Raw genomic sequence first — 19,699 nt, 5'->3', positions numbered from 1 at the left:
AGTTGGATTAAAAAAAACAGAGAGTGGTCAGTGAGTCGTTAGAAGATATTGTACTTAGAAAGTTACATGATTATGGCTTAGATATCACAAACTGTAGGGGCCAATCTTATGATAACACTGCTAACATGACTGGCAAGTACAGTGGATTATTACAGGCACGCATAAAACAACATTCCAAATCAGCTGAATTCATACCATGTGGAAGTCATTCTTTAAATTTGGCTGGGCATACTACAGCGGAATCTTGTTCTGGAGCATTACAGTATTTTATGTTTTTGCAAAATATATAACTTTCTTTGCTGCATCTACAAGACGGTGGAATATTTTAACTGAATGTATGAAGGATAAGAATTCTAAAAGTATCTAAAAGTATGCCGCAAGAGCTGACGCTGTTTTAGCCCTAAGACTCAATTAGGTATCAATGAAAAAAAAAAGGAAAACCAATTTCAAAATTAGAAGCAAAAAAATTATCAAAAGAGTTCGATCAATTTGAGACGGCACTGTTAACAATTTTCTGGAACAAACTCCTACAGAGAATCGAAATTACCAGCAAATACTTACAGGAACCAAAGACAAATATTCTTAATAGTGTTAGTTTATTAAAATCATTAAACGAATTTATAACAGAGGTCAGAAATAATTTCGAAACTGTTGAAGAGGAGGCTAAATGAGACAAAGAAAACGCAAATATCCATATGATGAAACGAACAAAAATGATACAGCATTTTCGTAAAGAAATTTTTTTATTGTCAACATTTTTTATATTGTATGTGATGTATTAACATCAGAAATTACTCGAAGGGGCGATGTCTATATGAAAGTTCTTAACGATTTAAAAATGTTCTTTGATTTAAAATTAAGCCGTGTTGAGACTAATAATTGTGTAGAGCGATTATTGTCTTAAGTATGAAAAAGATATTGAGCCAGAATATTTCACTGATGAGTTAACTCATTTTCTAAAATACATACAAGAAGAAAATATTAAGGATCCACATGAAATGTATGCAACATTAAGTAATGGTCTAAAATCAACTTTTCCAAATATACACACAATACTGCAAATTTGACCTTGCCCGTTTCTAATGCAAGTAGAGAAAGGACATTTTCAGTTTTAAAACGAGTCAAAACTATCTGCGCAATAGTCTTTCACAAGAGCACTTAAATGACTTCGCATTAATGTTCATAGAAAATGATATTTTAAAAAAACTAAAGTACGACAAAATTATTGAAATCTTCGCCCAAGAGAAGACAAGAAAAGAAAATTTGTAATTTGTATTTAAATACGATTACCGTTTTTGTGCACACGTACGATGAACTCGAGAACCAAGATAGCATTGAAAACGATAATCCCATCGCGGATAGTATGGCAGAAAATTTTACCTGTGATATTTCGATCGGTCCTGAAAACAATTAACGCACAACACCTGGTCCATCGCGAAGAGCGAATCGGAAGATAATCCATTAAATTTTGGAATAGTGCGTGTGGATTAAGCCTACTGGGGATACCACGATAAAAAAAAAACGCGCCACGTACTCTACCTCATGGTGGTGTGGAAATGAGTTTTTGGCACAAACGAATGTTGAAGTAGACTTTGCGGCGCGCGTACGCTAAAACTATTAATTTTACTGGGCTAATAACCGTTTTTGAAAATTTTCGGATTTAGGGGCCCCAAACTTGATTTGCGCCTAGGGCCCCACTGAAGCATAATCCGCCACTGGGTTGCCTGTCTATCGCAAACACATCCATTTTATGTATTCGTACTGGATCGATAGGCAAATATTCATTTCTCGATTTTCCACTACGAATTTATGCTTTTTGCTGCATGTTATACAAGTTTCTTCAAATAAACCGAACGACCGTTATAAATATTTAATGCGTGTGCGTTTAAGAGCCGTTATTCAACTGTGTTCGTGTGCGAAAGTCAATAATTTCGCTTATTATTGCAATTGCTTTCAATTATTTTCAACCGCTTGCATATTGAAGCGGTTTTCCTGAACAGTATTTATTGAACACGACAACGCGGAAAATTGATTACAACTGTTGATATTGCTGACTGTTTTTTTTTGTACCTAAATCTATGTTCTACATGTCTACACAGCTTGTAAGTACTACATACATATAAATCGCTTACGAAGAGAGTAAAAAAATATGTGATTGCAATATGTGTTCGTTACATTTTTCACTTTTCGCGTCTAAGACCTAAATTTTCTTGTGACTATTACTTTGTAGGCCATTGCGTTTGTATCACAATATGTGCTTTCGTTAATGCGCGTGTGCAATAAGAAATAAAAAAATATTTTTGTGTTTTTCTCGCGATTTTGGGTCAAGTTTAAGCGAACAAGTTTGTTTTCATGTAAATCCACATAAAATTAAAGCCCAATCGCCAAAGTTTTCCTCTTTCCAGCAAAGATAAATACGCATTAGGATCAATTTAGTTCTGTTGACTCGTTTAATGGCGATTTAACAGCGAGAACGGCACGAAAAAAACATTAGGAAATCGCCAAATTGACGCAATGTGTATACAATCACAATTTCCCAGCTTTCATCTTGCCATTTACCGCCGGCGAAATCTAAACGCTGTGCATTTTTACAAATGTTTGTCTATATGCAGTTAATGGCGGACGCACACTAAAACGCGCTCGTTATGAATATTAACATCTATTTGGTGTTTGTTTATATCAAAAACGCGTGCGTGGAAAGTACGCACTGTTTTTAACATTAATTCACACTAACCTGGATAACATAATAAACTTAATATTACGTTCGCCATTTTGAAAATATACAAAGATTCAGCTTCGGATTACAAACATACAAAAATATCATATTTGATTGCTGTTTTGATAAGTTTCAACAAAGTTCTGCATAAATTAGATTCCACGTGTTGCTAAAGCTAATTTTAGAGCCGATAATTCATAAACACTCATTGTAAGTTTATCATTTACATTTAGACTTAGGTAAAATTCATTGTTAAGAGTTAATATGGCGCATACGTCCACTTCGTGCGCCTAATTTAATTATCACCCTTGATCTGATTAGTAAACGTGACAAATTCAATCGAAAGCGAAAGCTTTGGACAATCTTATCGGTTTTATTTTAAATTCTTCAATAATTGTATTTGTACTTTCCTTTCATAGTTCATTTTGATTCATATTTATAATATTTTGAGTGTGGAAGGAAAGATTTTGTTCAGAACAAACGAATAAATAAACAAAACAATATAAGCTACCAAAATATGAGATCAGCCTCAATCTTTGGTTACAAAAAAAGGTAACAAAAAATAAATGCAATAAAAATGTCATGGATACATTGAATAAACAGTGACTAACGAAATATTAAACAGAACTCAAATCAAACTAAACAAAAATAAGTACAGTTTCAGTAAATTCGTGCAAAAAATAACAATAAGTTAAACAAAAACGTATCTTTAAGAAAATGGTAACTTGTTTTCGTTAAAGAACTTAAATCAAAAAGCAGCCCCATCAATATTCGCTTCAAATATATCACAAACAAATCGCTAAAACAACTAATCAACTTAATAATTAAGAAAGGAATGAACGTGTAAATTGTAAACTTTGATCGCATGCATTTTCGCGTGACTTTGTATCCTATATACGCAATGGCGTATTGTGTTAGCTAAGGTAAAACGTACAAATGTACTTTTGGACTACGCGCAATCTGGGTAATTCGCATAGCGCGACTAGACTGTGCACAGGAACGCATCTAACACATAGACGTCATAGAAAAATAAATCATGAGAGCGGTGTAACCTTCACCGGCTTCTTGGCTGCCTCTGGTGAGCTGAAACAAATGGAATTAATGCTCGGCAGGCATCGCAAGAGACCCTGGAAGCTGGTCGCCGTGTTTGTGTCGCTGCCCTTGCTGTTTGGCACTGTTTGCATGTTTTGGAGGATGAGGAGTTCCTCCAGATCACTTTCGCTATTCATAAACAAGCAACAAAACACTTTGAAGACACACAAAATTAATTAAAGCAAAAACATGCAAGTAGTTTGGAGGAGTTTAATAGTCTGACGTAAACGTGGTGGGACAACACTAGCGGCTCACCTCGAATGCTCCAAAAATTCGTTGAAAACGTTCTTGGGTATGTTGCAGGGGCGGTCCAGATCGGCATACTGTTCCGTCTCACGATTGTACAGGTACAGAAAGTCGTTTAACTGCTTTGCAACAATGGCGGCGCGATCTTTTTCAGATAGTTTATGACCCGGAATCTTTAAAGTAATTCCACATAATCAGACAACCCTTTATTCTTACATAATAAAACTTACTTTAACGTAGAACGGATTCTTCAAATATGTCGACGCCTTTTGCAAGAATTTCAAGACAATTTCAATGTGTCCATCTTGATCAGGCGATGTAGAAATTCTCTTCAGTACGCACATCAAATATTGGCTAAACGCTTTCCTAGCCTCAACTTGTGACAACTTTTTGCCGTTTCTTACCATATCACACACTTGCCGCTTCAACTCCACCGAGTAATCCTCTTGCAGAGGTTTCTTCGGTGCTGTTAAAGTAGATCTATGTCCTTGTGACAACTTACGCTCATATCTATCCTGTCTGGGTGTTGAGACAGGTGCTTCGCATCTCCTCACGCTATCAAGAGAACCATCTCTCTTGCTTCGGAAGTTCTTATCCAGCCGCCCTGTTTGCGCCGACGGGGTAATAATTACATCGGGATATAGGGATTTGTACAATATTTGATTGTTGTTGTGTTGGCCCATAAATGAGAATGGTATTGACGTACTGCTACCAGCTATAGGAATGCCACTAATTGCATCCAAATATTGGCCGTATTTAGCCCAACTATCAACAGACGGAAATATACGGACGTAGCCGCCTCTTCGTAGAAACTGACTCTTTGCATTCTTCACCATTTTGTTATCTTCTGCGGTTAGCGAAGAATTAGACAATGAAATGGAACCCTTGCTAGCTTTCTTTGGCAGTGTGTGATTACTGAGGCCATCGGCTGAGTGAATTCTTCGACACTGCGAAAAACCAACAAATTTCTATTTAAAAAATACAAAAAACATATTTTTACGGTGCATACATTACTAATTTTCATTTTCAAAGACTTTGAACTGTTCGTAGTAGCTGGACTGGTAGGTTTAATTATCGGATCAACTGCGGGTATTCCCACCAATGTTAAAAGATCAGACAACATGGCCGACTTCAATCGAACATCCAGCGGACTATCGCAACCCAAGCTAGGTGATAAATTCACTTCCAACAGCCATGGCTTCAGGTTTTCATCGATGAGTATATCAAAACCGTATAATTCTACACAAAAATTATACGTAGAGGTTACAAACCTAAATTAAAGAATAAAAATGGCCGACGTACCGAAACAATTCACCGGATTCGGTACAAACATCTTACAAGCTGTAACAATCGAATTTCCGCATGATAAAATCGCCTTGATGACCAAATCTTCAACCTGGGTCATCAATGCAGCCGTGTCCTTCCCAATACTCTTCAAGTGTCGCAACAGCGCGCTCAGAGTCCATTTATGACCGACATTCTCAGCGCTCGGATCATCCGACCTAGATTAATTACCACACACTGTATATTTACCAAACGTAAATATTTAAACACTCACTTGACATAATCGCTGTGGTACTTGTTAATGCTGTAATTACAAAGGTGCATACACGGATTCCACAGCTGCTTGTGAGTGGTATCATATTTAACGGTCGCAAAACGCACCATTCCCTCTTCATAAATGTAAATCAACAGCGGATCAAATGAAGTCACCGCCACATACAACCGAAGGTCGCATTTATGGCCTTTGATAAGCAAAGGCTTGGAAATGTATTTTGCAACAACCACTGGTTCCTCAATCGGGACCTGATTAGGTGACTCAACAATGTATATTCCTCTTCCACGACTTGACGCCGCTGGTTTTACAATCCAGGGACCTTTAACGCGATGATGCGTCGTGCAAAGTTCCCTGTATTCGGTAGGCATGAGAAATGTCTGCGGAATAAAATCGAAATGCTTGAGGCCCTTCGCGTGTTGCATTTTTTCGATGTTCTTGTAGAGCCGATCCTTACGCGTGAGCTCATATGATCGAGGAAAATGATTGACGCGTTGATGCGGTGCCATGGAGCGCAGAATTCCTGAGAAATTTGAAATGATTAATCGGTCACGCAATGTGTCAAGAGTTAGTACCTGGTTTAGGATGACTGCCAGTCCATAAAATATTATAATCGTTCGAATCGGGTGATGCTTCATTAATGCCATGACATTCGAGGAGTTTCGCTAAAAGTTTCGTCTCGGCTTGAACCACGCGGAACGTAATGTGTAACTTGTGTCCCGGTTTCGATGCGATATCCGCATCAGTAGCCTGCGCCAGCGCAGAACTTCGAAACACCAACACCGATGACCTTGAACCAAATGTTCCGCCACTCAACCACGAATCCGTGAGTTGCGCATCATTTTGTTTTCTGCAACCAAGCAAACACACAACATAACCTATTAAAATCTGAACATAACCAAACTTGTGTACTTTTCGTATGGATTGTGATGTATTTAATTGTTGTGTGGGAGATTTAGGTTTAAGATACCTATTAATGCCGCCCGGGACGTCTCGCCACCACATCTTTCCCAAAGTTTCGTTAAAACGATCGATTACATCCCTCCATTGTGTAAGACAGTCGTGGTATGTCGGTATGTTCTGTACGTGATTACAAACAGGCACTTCTACAACGGGCAGATAAACGCGCTCGAAATTTCGACGCGTAAACCACGAGCTGAGAGATCGCGTGCGACTGTTTGCCTCGGCAATGCGTCGCTCTAAAAGGGCCAACTCGTCGACTTGGTTACATGGCAAACAGCGAACTGGTTGATAATTCGATTGCGCAATCTGGATTTTTACCTGCGCAAAGGCGCTCGCTAACGATGGATACGCACACGCATTATTTCCATGCAACCATTTCATTAGTTCAATCATCGCCATCTTGGAATCTACTTTCGGGAAGGTTTTCTTACAAATTTGATTATTTTCAGTACTTTTGAAGGGAATTAATTTATTATTTGTATTTTTATTCAAATCGTTGCCTAAATATTCAGACAAAATACCCAAATCAACGCTAACTAAATTTGAGGTTAAGTCAGAATCTATTTTCTCCTCAGGTTCATCATTAACAGGAATATTACTCATTATAATCTCACTTTCTTTATGCACAACAAGTGAAAATCTTACGACAGAATCAACATGTTGTACATTAGTTAATAAATTTTGTGCGCTAGTGCGCATGCTCACACTGCACGCACTACAAAAAGCACCGGAATCCTCTAGTAACGACACAGGTTGTGTTTTTGACTGCTCTAACCTCGAAATGGCATAGTTAACTTTAACCTCAGCCTTGCGAATTAAATCACAGATCGAAAATCTTAACATCGCGCTATCCAAACGCACCAAACAGATCAACAACAGACTTAACTTCTGGATATCCCGATCGCCATCTTTGTTACAGTCACCGGAATCGTTAATATCCACCGTTTTAATTTTACGTCCTAACTCAAAATGTTGTGATGGATGTGGTGTGGTAAGTGGATCTTGTATAAGGTGGTACCTCTGCTCTTTGGCCAGCTGCTTAGCTGCGGCCAGTTTGGCCCTAAGCGCGGGTAACGACGGCGGCTCGAAAAACTCCGAGGAATAGGTCTTCAGCATCAAAGAATGAGGATCGCGCGGTGAATGAAGATGGCGGATATTGGAAGATTTACTTGCACTAAGGAAATAAGGAAATAGGAAGGATTTTGGATTTATTTTGAATTTTTTGGAAAAATTTATACTCACGGGCGTAGATCAGTCAAACCGGGTTTGTGCGTGGTCTGGAGGTTGATGTCACCCCACGAGTTCTCTCTGGACATGCCGAGTTTCGCTTTGGCGTCCATGCTTAATTCGCTACTGGGATTTTTTGTACTAAAACTGAAAATAAAAAAAAAGTGTAACACAATCGATTAGCAACTTATGTAAATACGAAAGCGGTTTTCTTCCGCCTTGTGGTTCATGCCCTCATGTCGCTATCGATTATTTTCTCCCTAATACCGGCACGTTAACGATTTATTTCCGCTTGATATACGAAACTCTCTTTAGGTTTTATTTTCTAAATAAATATTTTTTTAATAAATCCTCATAGTGCACCTTTAAAATCAATATTTCCACACGGCGTTATCAAAGTGCAAATAAACTACTATTACCTCAAGGCCTTTATAAATTAAAATTGATTTTCTAGTAATTAATAAATAACTATACCGTAACTATATAATCCTGTGCTGTGAGTACTGAGGCGTTCGTATCAGACTTTTAATTGCACGATTACTTTCCATTTTGTTTCGTGCGGCTAACCGCAGATTTTTTTGCAATGTATCTACAAAACCAACCAAGCGAAACTTTTTTCTAACTTTTCTTGCACTCGAGTGGAGTTTCTATAGTTTCAATTGGCAAACCCGAACTCACCTTGACTATATTTGCACCGAAAACCGAAAGAGGTAAAAATTAACGGCAATTAAACGTGTTTTGGGAGGCCGGGCGTCGGTTATCTTTTCTGATATCGCGTGCGTTCGTGCATATTTTACGAGGATTGCGCCTCGCCCGAATTGGAGAATCGGAGACAATTACGAAGCAATACGCCGAATACGCCGCGAGTTGTTTGCCCTTTTCGACTATTCCAACCATTCCGACAATTTCCCGTTAAGCCTCAAAATAAATGTGTTACTCACGCAATACAAATACACACAGCACATATATTCACAGAGCACTATATATTCACATACTTGAACCAGTCGAATGAAAACTTTTTGCAAAAACTAATAACATTTATTTGTGCGGAAATATGTAATAAGTACGAAAAACAAATGACATAGTACGCATGGAATGAAATTGGAGCACGTACGATCACGTACCGCAACGATAATAAAGATATCAACTTACAAAAATCAAATGTGACATGACATGATACAATATTACAAAATTCAACATGCAATATTTTCAACATATCCTCATATATAAACCACAAAATAGTTTATATTTGAGGTTAGGTTACAATGTGTTATGTTTATGATTATAATCACCGTGTAATGTGTTGTGTTGGGTGTTAATTCGTCAATATCGCACGTGTCTGCTATTTCTGTACACATTCAAACATAGGTAATGTTTGATGATGACCGTGAAACGTGAATAAAGCACATGTTTTATTTTATTCGTGAGAGAAACAAATGAAACACGCGTGCACGCGCAACGAGCGAACGCTCCCAACTGGCAATCGGTTGCGCTGGACATTAGAAAGTATGAACAAAAATAAAACTACGCACAGAAAAAAACTTTTTCTGGGAGTAACAAATTCGAATTAATAATGCACGAGTGGGGAAACGATTGATTGACACATCGACTTCCTTCCGACTGATTTTATCCATGCGCCACGTTAATACAAATTAATTAAAACGCAATCACGTTTTTCAATTAATGTTTGTATGCACTTCTTTTATAAGCGTGACTCATTTAGGATTTTTGTGTGTTTTTATGTGTGTGTTTGTATGATGAATTTGTGAAGGTTAGAAAAGCAGTGAAATAAAACGATGTGGAGTACTTACATTTAGGGGTAGGCGAGCAAACGCGTTATCACATCCGGATCATATCTAAACCTCTGAGCGTGGTGGGTTTCCGCGCACGGAGGTGACTAGAATTTGGCGAGACGCCTGACAGCGACGACGTTTTGAAATTGTCTACGTCGACCGCCAGCGTCGTTTGTTTATCGGCGCGCCATTTTGTTTATTTTATTTATTGTTGCGCGCTGGCCGGTCGACACGCGCGTCAGTTTACAACGGCAGAGGCAGGCGCCGCGGAGCCGAAACATCTGATCAACCCCTCCACTAAAATTGGGTAGTTCTGAATTTCCTAAAGCTTCTACAACACATTTTGGTACTACATAACGGATGATTTCATTTTGGGAGAAGTTTAACACCCTGTGTATGAATTTATAATAATGTTTAGTGATTTTGGTTTAGGACTGGTGACGTGTCGAAGTGACGTTTAGAAATATTTAAATGTTTTTAGTTTTAGGACGCGGAAAAAAGCTAAAAACAGGTTTATTAGTATATTTTAATTAATATTTATTTGTTTTATTAAGTTTTTAATATAATATTTACTTAGTGACGTGGTTTATAAGTAAATATTTAATTTTATTGCGGCGTTTCGTACTTGACAGTTGGCAGCGCAGGTTATAACCAATCTACGTGTTTTGTCATTTGCGTCAGTGAGCGACGGGTGACGTGGAGTTGGTGCCGTGTTTTGAAAATTTCTCGCAGAAAAGCGGAAATTTCTGCACAAAATCAACGTACCATCGTGTTTAAAACAAAACCAAGGTAAAAGAACAACAATTTTACGTATATTTAATCATTATTTACTTCAAACTACCTTGTATCTTCATTATAAAACGATTAAACGTACTCTAGCCTCACACTCAATAGGGTTGTAAACATGAATAATTCCTAACGCACCCCATTAAATCGTTAATTTCAGATGGCGACGTTTGATGAATATATCCAACAAAACGAGGACCGGGATGGTGTGCGTCTAACATGGAATGCTTGGCCATCAAGTAGAATTGAAGCAACAAGACTTGTAGTTCCTTTGGGTTGCTTGTATCAACCCTTAAAAGAACGCCCGGACCTGCCGGTGATTCAATATGATCCGGTCCTCTGCACACGGAACAATTGCCGTGCGATTTTAAATCCTCTCTGTCAGGTTGACTACAGAGCCAAGCTGTGGGTTTGCAACTTTTGTTTCCAGAGAAATCCAGTGAGTAATTCAATATTTTAAGCATTGCATTATTATTATCAAGTATTTTATAGTTTCCACCACAATATGCAGCTATTTCTGAGCAACATCAACCAGCTGAGTTGATGCCCAACTTCTCCACATTGGAATACACCATAACCAGAGCCCAATGCATGCCACCAATCTACATTTATGTTGTGGATACATGCATGGATGATGAAGAACTTGGTGCATTGAAAGATTCTCTTCAAATGTCCCTCAGTCTGATGCCACCAAACGCGCTCATAGGTTTGATTACATTTGGTAAAATGGTGCAGGTTCATGAACTTGGCACTGACGGCTGCAGCAAGAGCTACGTTTTCAGGGGAACGAAAGATTTAACCGCGAAACAAATTCAAGACATGTTGGGTATCGGTAAAGTATCACCAATGACTCCACAGCAACAACAGCAGATGCGTGGTCCACAAGGTCAGCAACAAATCGTACCACCAGCGAATCGTTTTATCCAACCCTTAGCGAAATGCGACATGAGTTTGACTGATCTCATCGGTGAACTGCAAAAAGATCCATGGCCAGTCCCACAAGGCAAGCGCTCATTGAGATCAACCGGTGCAGCGTTATCTATCGCTGTTGGTTTGTTAGAATGCACGTATGCTAACACAGGCGCTAGGATTATGATGTTTTTGGGTGGGTCGTGCTCGCAGGGTCCCGGGCAAGTCGTCAATGACGATTTGAAACAACCGATTCGTTCCCATCACGATATACATAAAGATAACGCGAAATATATGAAAAAAGCGATTAAACACTACGAAGCGCTTGCGATGCGTGCGGCTAGCAATAGCCATTGCGTAGATATTTATTCTTGTGCGTTGGATCAGACTGGTTTAATGGAAATGAAACAATGTTGTAATTCGACTGGCGGTCACATGGTAATGGGCGATTCTTTTAATTCGTCGCTTTTCAAGCAGACATTCCAGCGCGTTTTCGCTAAAGATGCCAAAGGAGATCTCAAAATGGCTTTTAACGGTACTCTAGAAGTGAAATGTTCTAGAGAATTAAAGGTACAAGGCGGTATTGGGTCCTGTGTTTCATTGAATGTGAAAAGTCCACTTGTAAGTGATACAGAAATCGGTATGGGTAACACTGTTCAATGGAAAATGTGCACGTTGAATCCGAGCACATCCATTGCGTTGTTCTTTGAAGTTGTAAATCAACACGCTGCGCCTATTCCACAAGGTGGCAGAGGGTGTATTCAGTTCATAACACAGTATCAACATTCAAGCGGACAGAGGAGGATTAGAGTGACGACTATTGCGCGAAATTGGGCGGATGCCAACGCGAATATTCATCATATCAGCGCTGGGTTTGATCAGGAAGCAGCGGCGGTGATGATGTCACGTATGGTTGTCTACAGGGCGGAATCTGATGATGGGCCAGATGTTCTTAGATGGGTTGATCGCATGCTTATTAGATTGGTATGAAATTATTTTATTTTTTGCTGCAAAATGTTTAACAGGTGAAATTTGTGTGTTTAGTGTCAAAGATTTGGAGAATACAACAAAGACGACCCCAATAGTTTCCGTCTGAACGAAAACTTCAGTCTGTATCCGCAATTCATGTACCATTTGCGACGCTCGCAGTTTTTGCAAGTTTTCAATAACTCTCCGGATGAGACTTCGTACTATCGCCATATGTTGATGAGAGAGGACTTAACACAGTCTCTGATTATGATCCAACCGATTCTGTACAGTTACAGCTTCAATGGTCCACCTGAACCTGTCTTGTTAGATACCAGCTCTATTCAACCGGATAGAATCTTGCTTATGGACACGTTTTTCCAGATTTTAATTTTCCACGGAGAGGTTATAACAAAAATCTTTGTTTTATGCGTTTTATTAAATATTTTTATTGTAGACTATTGCGCAATGGAGAAATTTGAAGTATCAAGACATGCCAGAGTACGAAAACTTCCGGCAGTTGCTCCAGGCACCCGTTGATGACGCGCAGGAGATTTTATCTACGCGTTTCCCGATGCCTCGTTACATTGATACTGAACAGGGTGGCTCACAGGCTAGATTCCTCCTCTCCAAGGTTAATCCTAGCCAGACCCACAACAATATGTACGCCTATGGCGGGGTAAGTTATGATTATGAAACATTTTCGTGTTTTGCATGGTATGATATGATTTTTTTTTCATTCCGCCATTATTCCGAAAATAGGGTATGCCAGGCACGATGACATCAATGGTAATTTTTTTATGATATGTTTGCTTCATCGATTACGATGAAAATGGCGCGGTGTCTTTTATTGTGGGGCTATTTATTTGATTTACTTGTATTGTTTCTAATTCTTTTCGTTTCACTGCTTGCTAACCACTTGATTGATTGATTATTGATGTTTGTGATTTAATGTATTAATATTTTATGATGATAGGATGGTGGTGCTCCGGTGTTGACCGATGACGTGTCTCTGCAAGTGTTTATGGATCATCTGAAGAAACTGGCTGTTTCATCGACGGCTTAAATGTGGCGTCATACAATGAATTACAATTCTTTTGCGTTCGATAATATATATTTGATGAAGAGAAAACAATAACAGGTGGAGATGAAATTATAGATCACAGAGATATTATTTATGTAGGTAATGTTCAAGTCGATGCAACAACACACTGAAAATTATATATTACCTTTAGTATTTGATTCAATGTTTAGGAGAAAATTTATTCGAGGCAGATTTAAATTTAATGAGGAAAATAATTTTTATTCACATATTGCATGGTGTCTATTGTATTAATTTAATAAAATAATGAATATTATTTACATTGTACTTGTGATCATGTCATATTTTTTATCATGTATAATTTAGATAGTTGGGGAACCTTGGAGGAGCATTGGAGAACAGCACGGAAAGTAGAATTGATTATAGAATTCGAAGTAAGATGGCGCTAGGATGCACTTATCAGTATTAATTCCTCTCATTCTCAGAGAATAGAACACAGTAGGAGTAGAAGTTTGGACATTTCTCTTGTGCGATCTACAACGAACCACCGAAGATCTATAGAAAGAGAAGAGGAGAACCTAGAGGGCGACGACGGTTAGCGGTAGAAGTGACTTATTCAGAGCACCGTACGAGGCTAGCGGTAGAAGTGACTCCCAATCCATTCAGAGCACCGTACAAGGGTAGCGGTAGAAGTGACTCCCAATCCATTCAGGGCACCGTACAAGGGTAGCGGTAGTAGTTACTTTATTCAAGATACCGTATGAGGCTAGCGGTAGAAGTGACTCCCAATCCATTCAGAGCACCGTACAAGGGTAGCGGTAGAAGTGACTCCCAATCCATTCAGGGCACCGTACAAGGGTAGCGGTAGTAGTTACTTTATTCAAGATACCGTATGAGGCTAGCGGTAGAAGTGACTCCCAATCCATTCAGGGTACCGTACGAGGGTAGCCGTGGAAGTGACTCATGTATTAATTCCTCTCATTCTTAGAGAATAGAACATAGTAGGAGTAACAGTTTGGACATTTCTATTGTGCGACCTACAACGAATCACCAAAGACTTATTGGAAAAGAAGAGGAGAACCTAGAGGGTGACGACGGTTAGCGGTAGAAGTGACTTATTCAGAGCACCGTACGAGGCTAGCGGTAGAAGTGACTCCCAATCCATTCAGAGCACCGTACAAGGGTAGCGGTAGAAGTGACTCCCAATCCATTCAGGGCACCGTACAAGGGTAGCGGTAGTAGTTACTTTATTCAAGATACCGTATGAGGCTAGCGGTAGAAGTGACTCCCAATCCATTCAGGGTACCGTACGAGGGTAGCCGTGGAAGTGACTCATGTTCCGGACACCGTACAAGGGGAGTGCTAGAAGTGACTTTATTCAAGATACGCCATGAAGCTAGCGGTAGAAGTGACTCCCATTCAGGGCACCGTACGAGGGTAGCGGTAGAAATTTAAGAGATAACATTTTAATTCATACGAATTAATGGACCAGGGCCAAGGGGACTTTGGTAATTTATTTCCACGATTTTCAACAGTGAATATCTTCTAAACTAAAAGAGATAGCAACCTGAAAATTGTAGATTATATATATTTTGAATCTTTTAATACAATTCGTCTGCGCGTCGTGTGCGCATGTTTTTGAATTGGTAGCGTCAGTAGAAGAGCAGCGCAGTAGTGCGACCTTGCACTCTAGCGCAGCGAGCGTTCAACGGTCATTTAGTCTTTCAGTTTTGCAGCGATCAGTGCAACAGGCATCTCTGCACCAAAACTTGCTGAAAATTAAACTAATTCATAGCAAATTAGTATTATCAAGTGCAACTCAATACCAATCGTAGGAATAAGTAAGACCTCTCATAGTTTATACTTCAAAGTTTGCAAATTGGTGGTTCGTAATATAAAAATTACAACTTCGGAACTAAACATGGCATACATTTTGTATGTTACGACCGGGTTGTTTTCTAACGCGAATTCGTGTTTTGTTTGTTTGAATACACTGCATTCCATCATGAGATTCGGCGTCTTATCAGTTATTCGTTCTCTTTTTATTATTGGCTGTCTTTCAATCGGTGCGAATGCACGAAAACAAAACAAGACGCGAATGTTTTGATTTGAACATTTGCACTGCGCTGCAAGAGATGCGCATTACGCATCGCGCACTGACGCGTCTCTCAGTCGGTTACCACTTCGAGTGTCGCGCACAGCTCAACGTTAAAATCACTGAAAATAAAAGTAATCTTCAGAATATTATTGTGATCAAGTGCAACTCAGTACTAATTGCAGTAACAGGTATAATTTCACATAATTAATACTTTCGGACTTATAAATTTATTTTTAACTAGGTTTTATAAAAATTAAAACATTTTGCATGTATTAAAATACAATGTATTCGTACGTAATTCGGCTACACTGACCTCTGTTACATTGGCAAGGTGAGCGCGATCGGCGCGTGTTATCAGTTGTTTGTTTACTTTTCACATTCTTCTATCTTTACTTCGTTGCAATATAATACAATAAGTAAAATAACTAAGCGCGATGTATTTGATAAATGTAAATATTTTAAGATTCTTATACGAAGTGACACGCTAAGTAAAACTTTGCCATATTTAAATATTTTGAATCCTTTAACTTTACTCGTATATATTAATACTGTATATTTGCAGATTATTAAAAAATGCATTTTCTATCAATATTTCAATTGCGGGTATCTCCCAAACTAAAAATAGTAGAAAGGAACGGATTGAAGATTCTTAATGTACAGGAAATTCTCTAGTACACGTAAGGTATTTTTTTGGTATATCCCTACTTTATTGCAGTTCGAATAATAATTTAAAATAAAGTGAAGTGAAGTGAAGTGAAGTGAAGTGCGCATTAAACAAAGAGAAGGTAATACAAACGCCAATTATTATTTTATTATTATTTTCAGAAACCAAAAATGTCTTTAATATGTATTGATTGTTCTTTCTGCTTGTCTTTCAGGTTTATATTCGATTCTAGTTGGAAATTTTTGTAATTCGGGCGCTTTCGATTTTTGGTTATGTATTAATTAATATTTGCTTTCAGATACCTTTTTCTCTCTGGGCCATTATTCTCTTTTTACCTTTAATATCAAATACTCATTTTACTATTTAAATTACTTTTATTACTTTAGTTTGCTATTCAATTCCTTATCAAAAACATTTTTAAACTAATTTTCAAAAATGAAATCCACAATTTTTTTTTCCAATCCAAAGTAACAGATTACCAAATCCTAACTCAATCCTATCTCTCTAATAACTATTTACCTTGCAGGTACAGCAGATTTAACGCTAATATCGGTTGACCTGGAGAGGTGTAACGAAATACTCATCGAGTGCGGTTCGCGTCGCGATTCACTTAACTCTTATCAACTCGCGGTCAAATCCCCTGACTTCAATCCAAGGAGAATCGAAAGACAATCAGTGCGCTTTTACGTTTCAAATTTTATCAGTATTTCCGACAAAACGAGTGCGTGCCGCGTATAGTAACAAAAATCCGAATCAGTATCGCGTAATACTAATCCGTCTCTCGCTCTTAAAGTGTCTGTTAAACACTAGTGACCATCAAAGACATTCCAATTCCAATTCCACGAGGGTAGATGAGGGTGAGTCTACTACAAGCAACCTACCAGCGTTTGAACTCAAGTTTGGATAATATCGACGCTTCCTCCTGAGAAACTAGTCGTAGGATCCCAGTTTCTAGGAGCCGGATGTAAGGTAGGTGTGGTGATGACCTGGACCGGAGGGTAGTCACGAGTGCCTCTGACTGGCGGATGCGCAAAGCATTTTGCTGCGTATGTGACAGCCGAAGGGGAGACACACTCGGGGCTAGGTCCTTGGTTCAGGGATAGTCCACCCAGCATTGCTAGAAACGCCGGATGTCTTTAAGTAGTGAGTACATTTTCTTTCTGGGAATCTAGGTTTGGGTAGTCTTCATTAGGTACCAAAGGGCCAATTATGAGGGAGGCTGTTTTCTTTGGAGAGGACCTGATTCAACGCTTCAATTTATTTTTCTTTTAGTGCAATATTTTATTTAGGTAGGGACATTTATTTACTGCCTGCCGAGGATGGTCACCACAATTTTCGTCTTGTGCAGATTTTATTGTTTCAGGTTCCAAATCAATAATATTAAAATATTTGTTAAACATATTTTCTATTAGGTAGATAACATTTTAGGTTATGTTTACTCTTTTTAAATCTGTAACTTTTGAGTTCACAATTCTTGCCCAAGAATTTTATATTCTGAATCTACTAGCGTGTAGATCATAATGATCAGTATGTGTCCCAGCGACTATATATTTCTTATCACCCAGTCCTGATGTAGCCCCGCGAAATCGTCGTTTCGTTGTACGATCCAACATATACTTCCGGTGCAACTCTTCTAACAACTCAGTTTTTTCGCGTCTCTCATGTGCGGTTTGTTCAATTTTCTTATAAAACTGTGACGTATCTTCGAAACAACTTAAAAATGCGCTGCGTTCCAGTTTATAAACTTCACAAATCTCAATCGCAGTCACATTCGCCGCGCGTTTTTGATCAGATAAAATCAGAGCTATCTCACCAAAATATGCGCCATCTTGCAAATGACAAATCTAATTTCATAAAAACAATTAGTAAACAAACAAATAACAATTAGTATACTATTACCTCGCGGCCAGTTGGTGTTGTAATCGCAACAGTACCTCTTGAAATAAAATACATGCAATTATCCAGAGCACCAGCTTGAATAATGGTATCATTATAAAGAAAAACTTGGTATTTTAAATGTCTGACTATTTCGTTGAGACTTTCCCTTGGAAGCTCATTTAGTATCGGCACTACATCAATAAGCGAACGACATGAATGCAAATTAATATCAAGTAGCAATCCTTTAGAAAGATGAGCTTGAATGACTGATTCTCGATAATAAGATTTCTGAAAGCGATAGTCATAGTAAACCAACATTCGCCTGCACATAGATTTTGGAAAACCCATGATCTTCATGTAGTGCTTCAACTGGTTAATCACACCGTAATATTTTATCTCTGATGAATTCAGCAGGACAATCATTTGAACACCCAAAACTTAAAAATTTACAATTAAAAATCAATTTTGATAAAAAAATTAATAAAACTTACTTAGTATGATACTGCTTACAATAATGCCTACTGTAGACAATACAATAAATGACCAAGCATCAAAAATCCATATCACTTGAAGATTATGAATAATAGTATACTTTTTAATTCTTGTAATACCTTTAATTGAGTATTTAATCATATTTTAACAAAAATAATTAAAAATTTATACTTACATAACAAATAAGACAAAACTAAATAAAGTTGAGTAAGATACATGTCAAGATAAGGCTCAAGCAGGACCAAAGAATAGCTAAAAGTGCTCACGGTCATATCATCCTCAAATCCGTTAGCGTAAACCATCAAATATTGCTCCAACATAATATAGAAACAAGTAAATAAGTGTATAAATATCATACAAAGTGATACGACTTTAATCACAGCCGCCGTGAAGTAAAATTCGTTATTATACTGAGTGACGATTTTGAAATAAAACAATAATCGTCTCAAACGAAAGTATTTCAGCAGCGTTAGCACTTTGATGTATATGATCCATGATATGTTCTCTTCCGGACGAACGAAAGCCATGTAAAGTTTCACAAACGGAATAAAACTTAAAAGTGATACTAAATCTATGTAAAATTCTTTTGACGATGTCAAATTGCGTATGATTTGCTTGTGAGTCAAGTAGACTTTTCGATTCTTCGTATCAGCAAAACCAGTTATCAATAATGTGCAAAAATCGAGTAAATACATAGCATCAAAGAATGTTTCTAAGTATTCTGTTATTTGATTTAGGCCTACACGGACTATTCTTGAGTTTTTCATTGGGCCATAGATTAAGTTTAGTGGGATGATGAAAAATCCAAGGAACATAATAATCATGTGAACAATATTAGCGACAAATCTATAAAAAGTAAAAAAATAATGTTTTATTAGTTTTTTAGTGTTTTTAAAAGGTTTTACCTGAAAAAACTAAATGGATGAATTATTAACCAAGAACATTTAATTTCTTTGAATCCTTTTCTTTCTTTTTCAATTTGAATGGGGCTAAGGTAGAAATATTTTACATTCGGGTTACTTTTCCATATCTCAAGCGTGCGTTTGAATGAGGTTAGGTAGGATTCGGGTCTAAATGCCTCGGCGATTGTATTATCTAAGGTACAAATGTGTTTGCCAAGATTTGGATTCGATTTTTTCGCCCGCATTTTTCAAAAATTATTTTTTATTTGACACTTGACAACAGACGACTTATAAAATTTTATTTTGCATTTAAAAATATTACTTACCTTAAGTCAACTTCCGGTTTTGTTTCTAAATAAGTCTAAGTTGC

The 19,699-nt window shown here is 37.9% G+C and overlaps 3 protein-coding genes across 5 annotated transcripts; 1 reads left to right on the top strand and 2 right to left on the bottom strand.

The window, feature by feature from the left end:
• Positions 1-2,045: 2,045 nt before the first annotated feature.
• LOC135799875 (tubulin polyglutamylase TTLL5) lies at positions 2,046-9,868 on the bottom strand. 2 transcript variants are annotated; one of them, XM_065313096.1, is made up of 10 exons: positions 9,611-9,868; positions 7,815-7,946; positions 7,591-7,746; positions 6,185-6,459; positions 5,613-6,132; positions 5,357-5,556; positions 5,064-5,293; positions 4,285-5,001; positions 4,064-4,227; positions 2,046-3,937 (listed from the first exon to the last, which is right to left on the bottom strand). In XM_065313096.1, the coding sequence occupies exons 2-10, from the start codon at positions 7,910-7,912 to the stop codon at positions 3,751-3,753; spliced, it is 2,547 nt and encodes an 848-aa protein (XP_065169168.1). In that variant the 5' UTR covers positions 7,913-7,946; positions 9,611-9,868; the 3' UTR covers positions 2,046-3,750. The 2 variants fall into 2 exon arrangements, with proteins under 2 accessions (XP_065169168.1, XP_065169169.1); XM_065313097.1 differs by lacking the exon at positions 7,591-7,746 and having other exon boundaries at positions 9,611-9,865.
• Positions 9,869-10,223: 355 nt separating this feature from the next.
• On the top strand, positions 10,224-13,611 carry Sec23 (transport protein Sec23). 2 transcript variants are annotated; one of them, XM_065313099.1, is made up of 7 exons: positions 10,224-10,381; positions 10,539-10,817; positions 10,871-12,271; positions 12,332-12,658; positions 12,711-12,932; positions 13,016-13,042; positions 13,230-13,611. In XM_065313099.1, exons 2-7 carry the CDS (start codon positions 10,539-10,541, stop codon positions 13,317-13,319), a joined length of 2,346 nt encoding a protein of 781 aa, XP_065169171.1. In that variant the 5' UTR covers positions 10,224-10,381; the 3' UTR covers positions 13,320-13,611. The 2 variants fall into 2 exon arrangements, with proteins under 2 accessions (XP_065169171.1, XP_065169172.1); XM_065313100.1 differs by lacking the exon at positions 13,016-13,042.
• A 3,171-nt stretch (positions 13,612-16,782) lies between these two features.
• LOC135799715 (potassium/sodium hyperpolarization-activated cyclic nucleotide-gated channel 1-like) lies at positions 16,783-19,668 on the bottom strand. Its single transcript, XM_065312912.1, has 5 exons — positions 19,333-19,668; positions 18,603-19,273; positions 18,427-18,546; positions 17,957-18,372; positions 16,783-17,901 (listed from the first exon to the last, which is right to left on the bottom strand). Exons 1-5 carry the CDS (start codon positions 19,572-19,574, stop codon positions 17,545-17,547), a joined length of 1,806 nt encoding a protein of 601 aa, XP_065168984.1. The 5' UTR covers positions 19,575-19,668; the 3' UTR covers positions 16,783-17,544.
• Between the last annotated feature and the right edge of the window lie 31 nt (positions 19,669-19,699).

The sequence above is a fragment of the Atheta coriaria genome, unplaced genomic scaffold (genome assembly GCF_025399875.1).
Source record: "Atheta coriaria isolate IRGN ID8LTWV9N9 unplaced genomic scaffold, Caltech_Dcor_3.1 hic_scaffold_9_pilon, whole genome shotgun sequence".
NCBI lineage: Eukaryota > Metazoa > Arthropoda > Insecta > Coleoptera > Staphylinidae > Dalotia > Dalotia coriaria.
The sequence above is the reverse complement of the archived record's forward strand: the minus strand, read 5'-3'. Positions and strand labels throughout refer to the sequence as shown.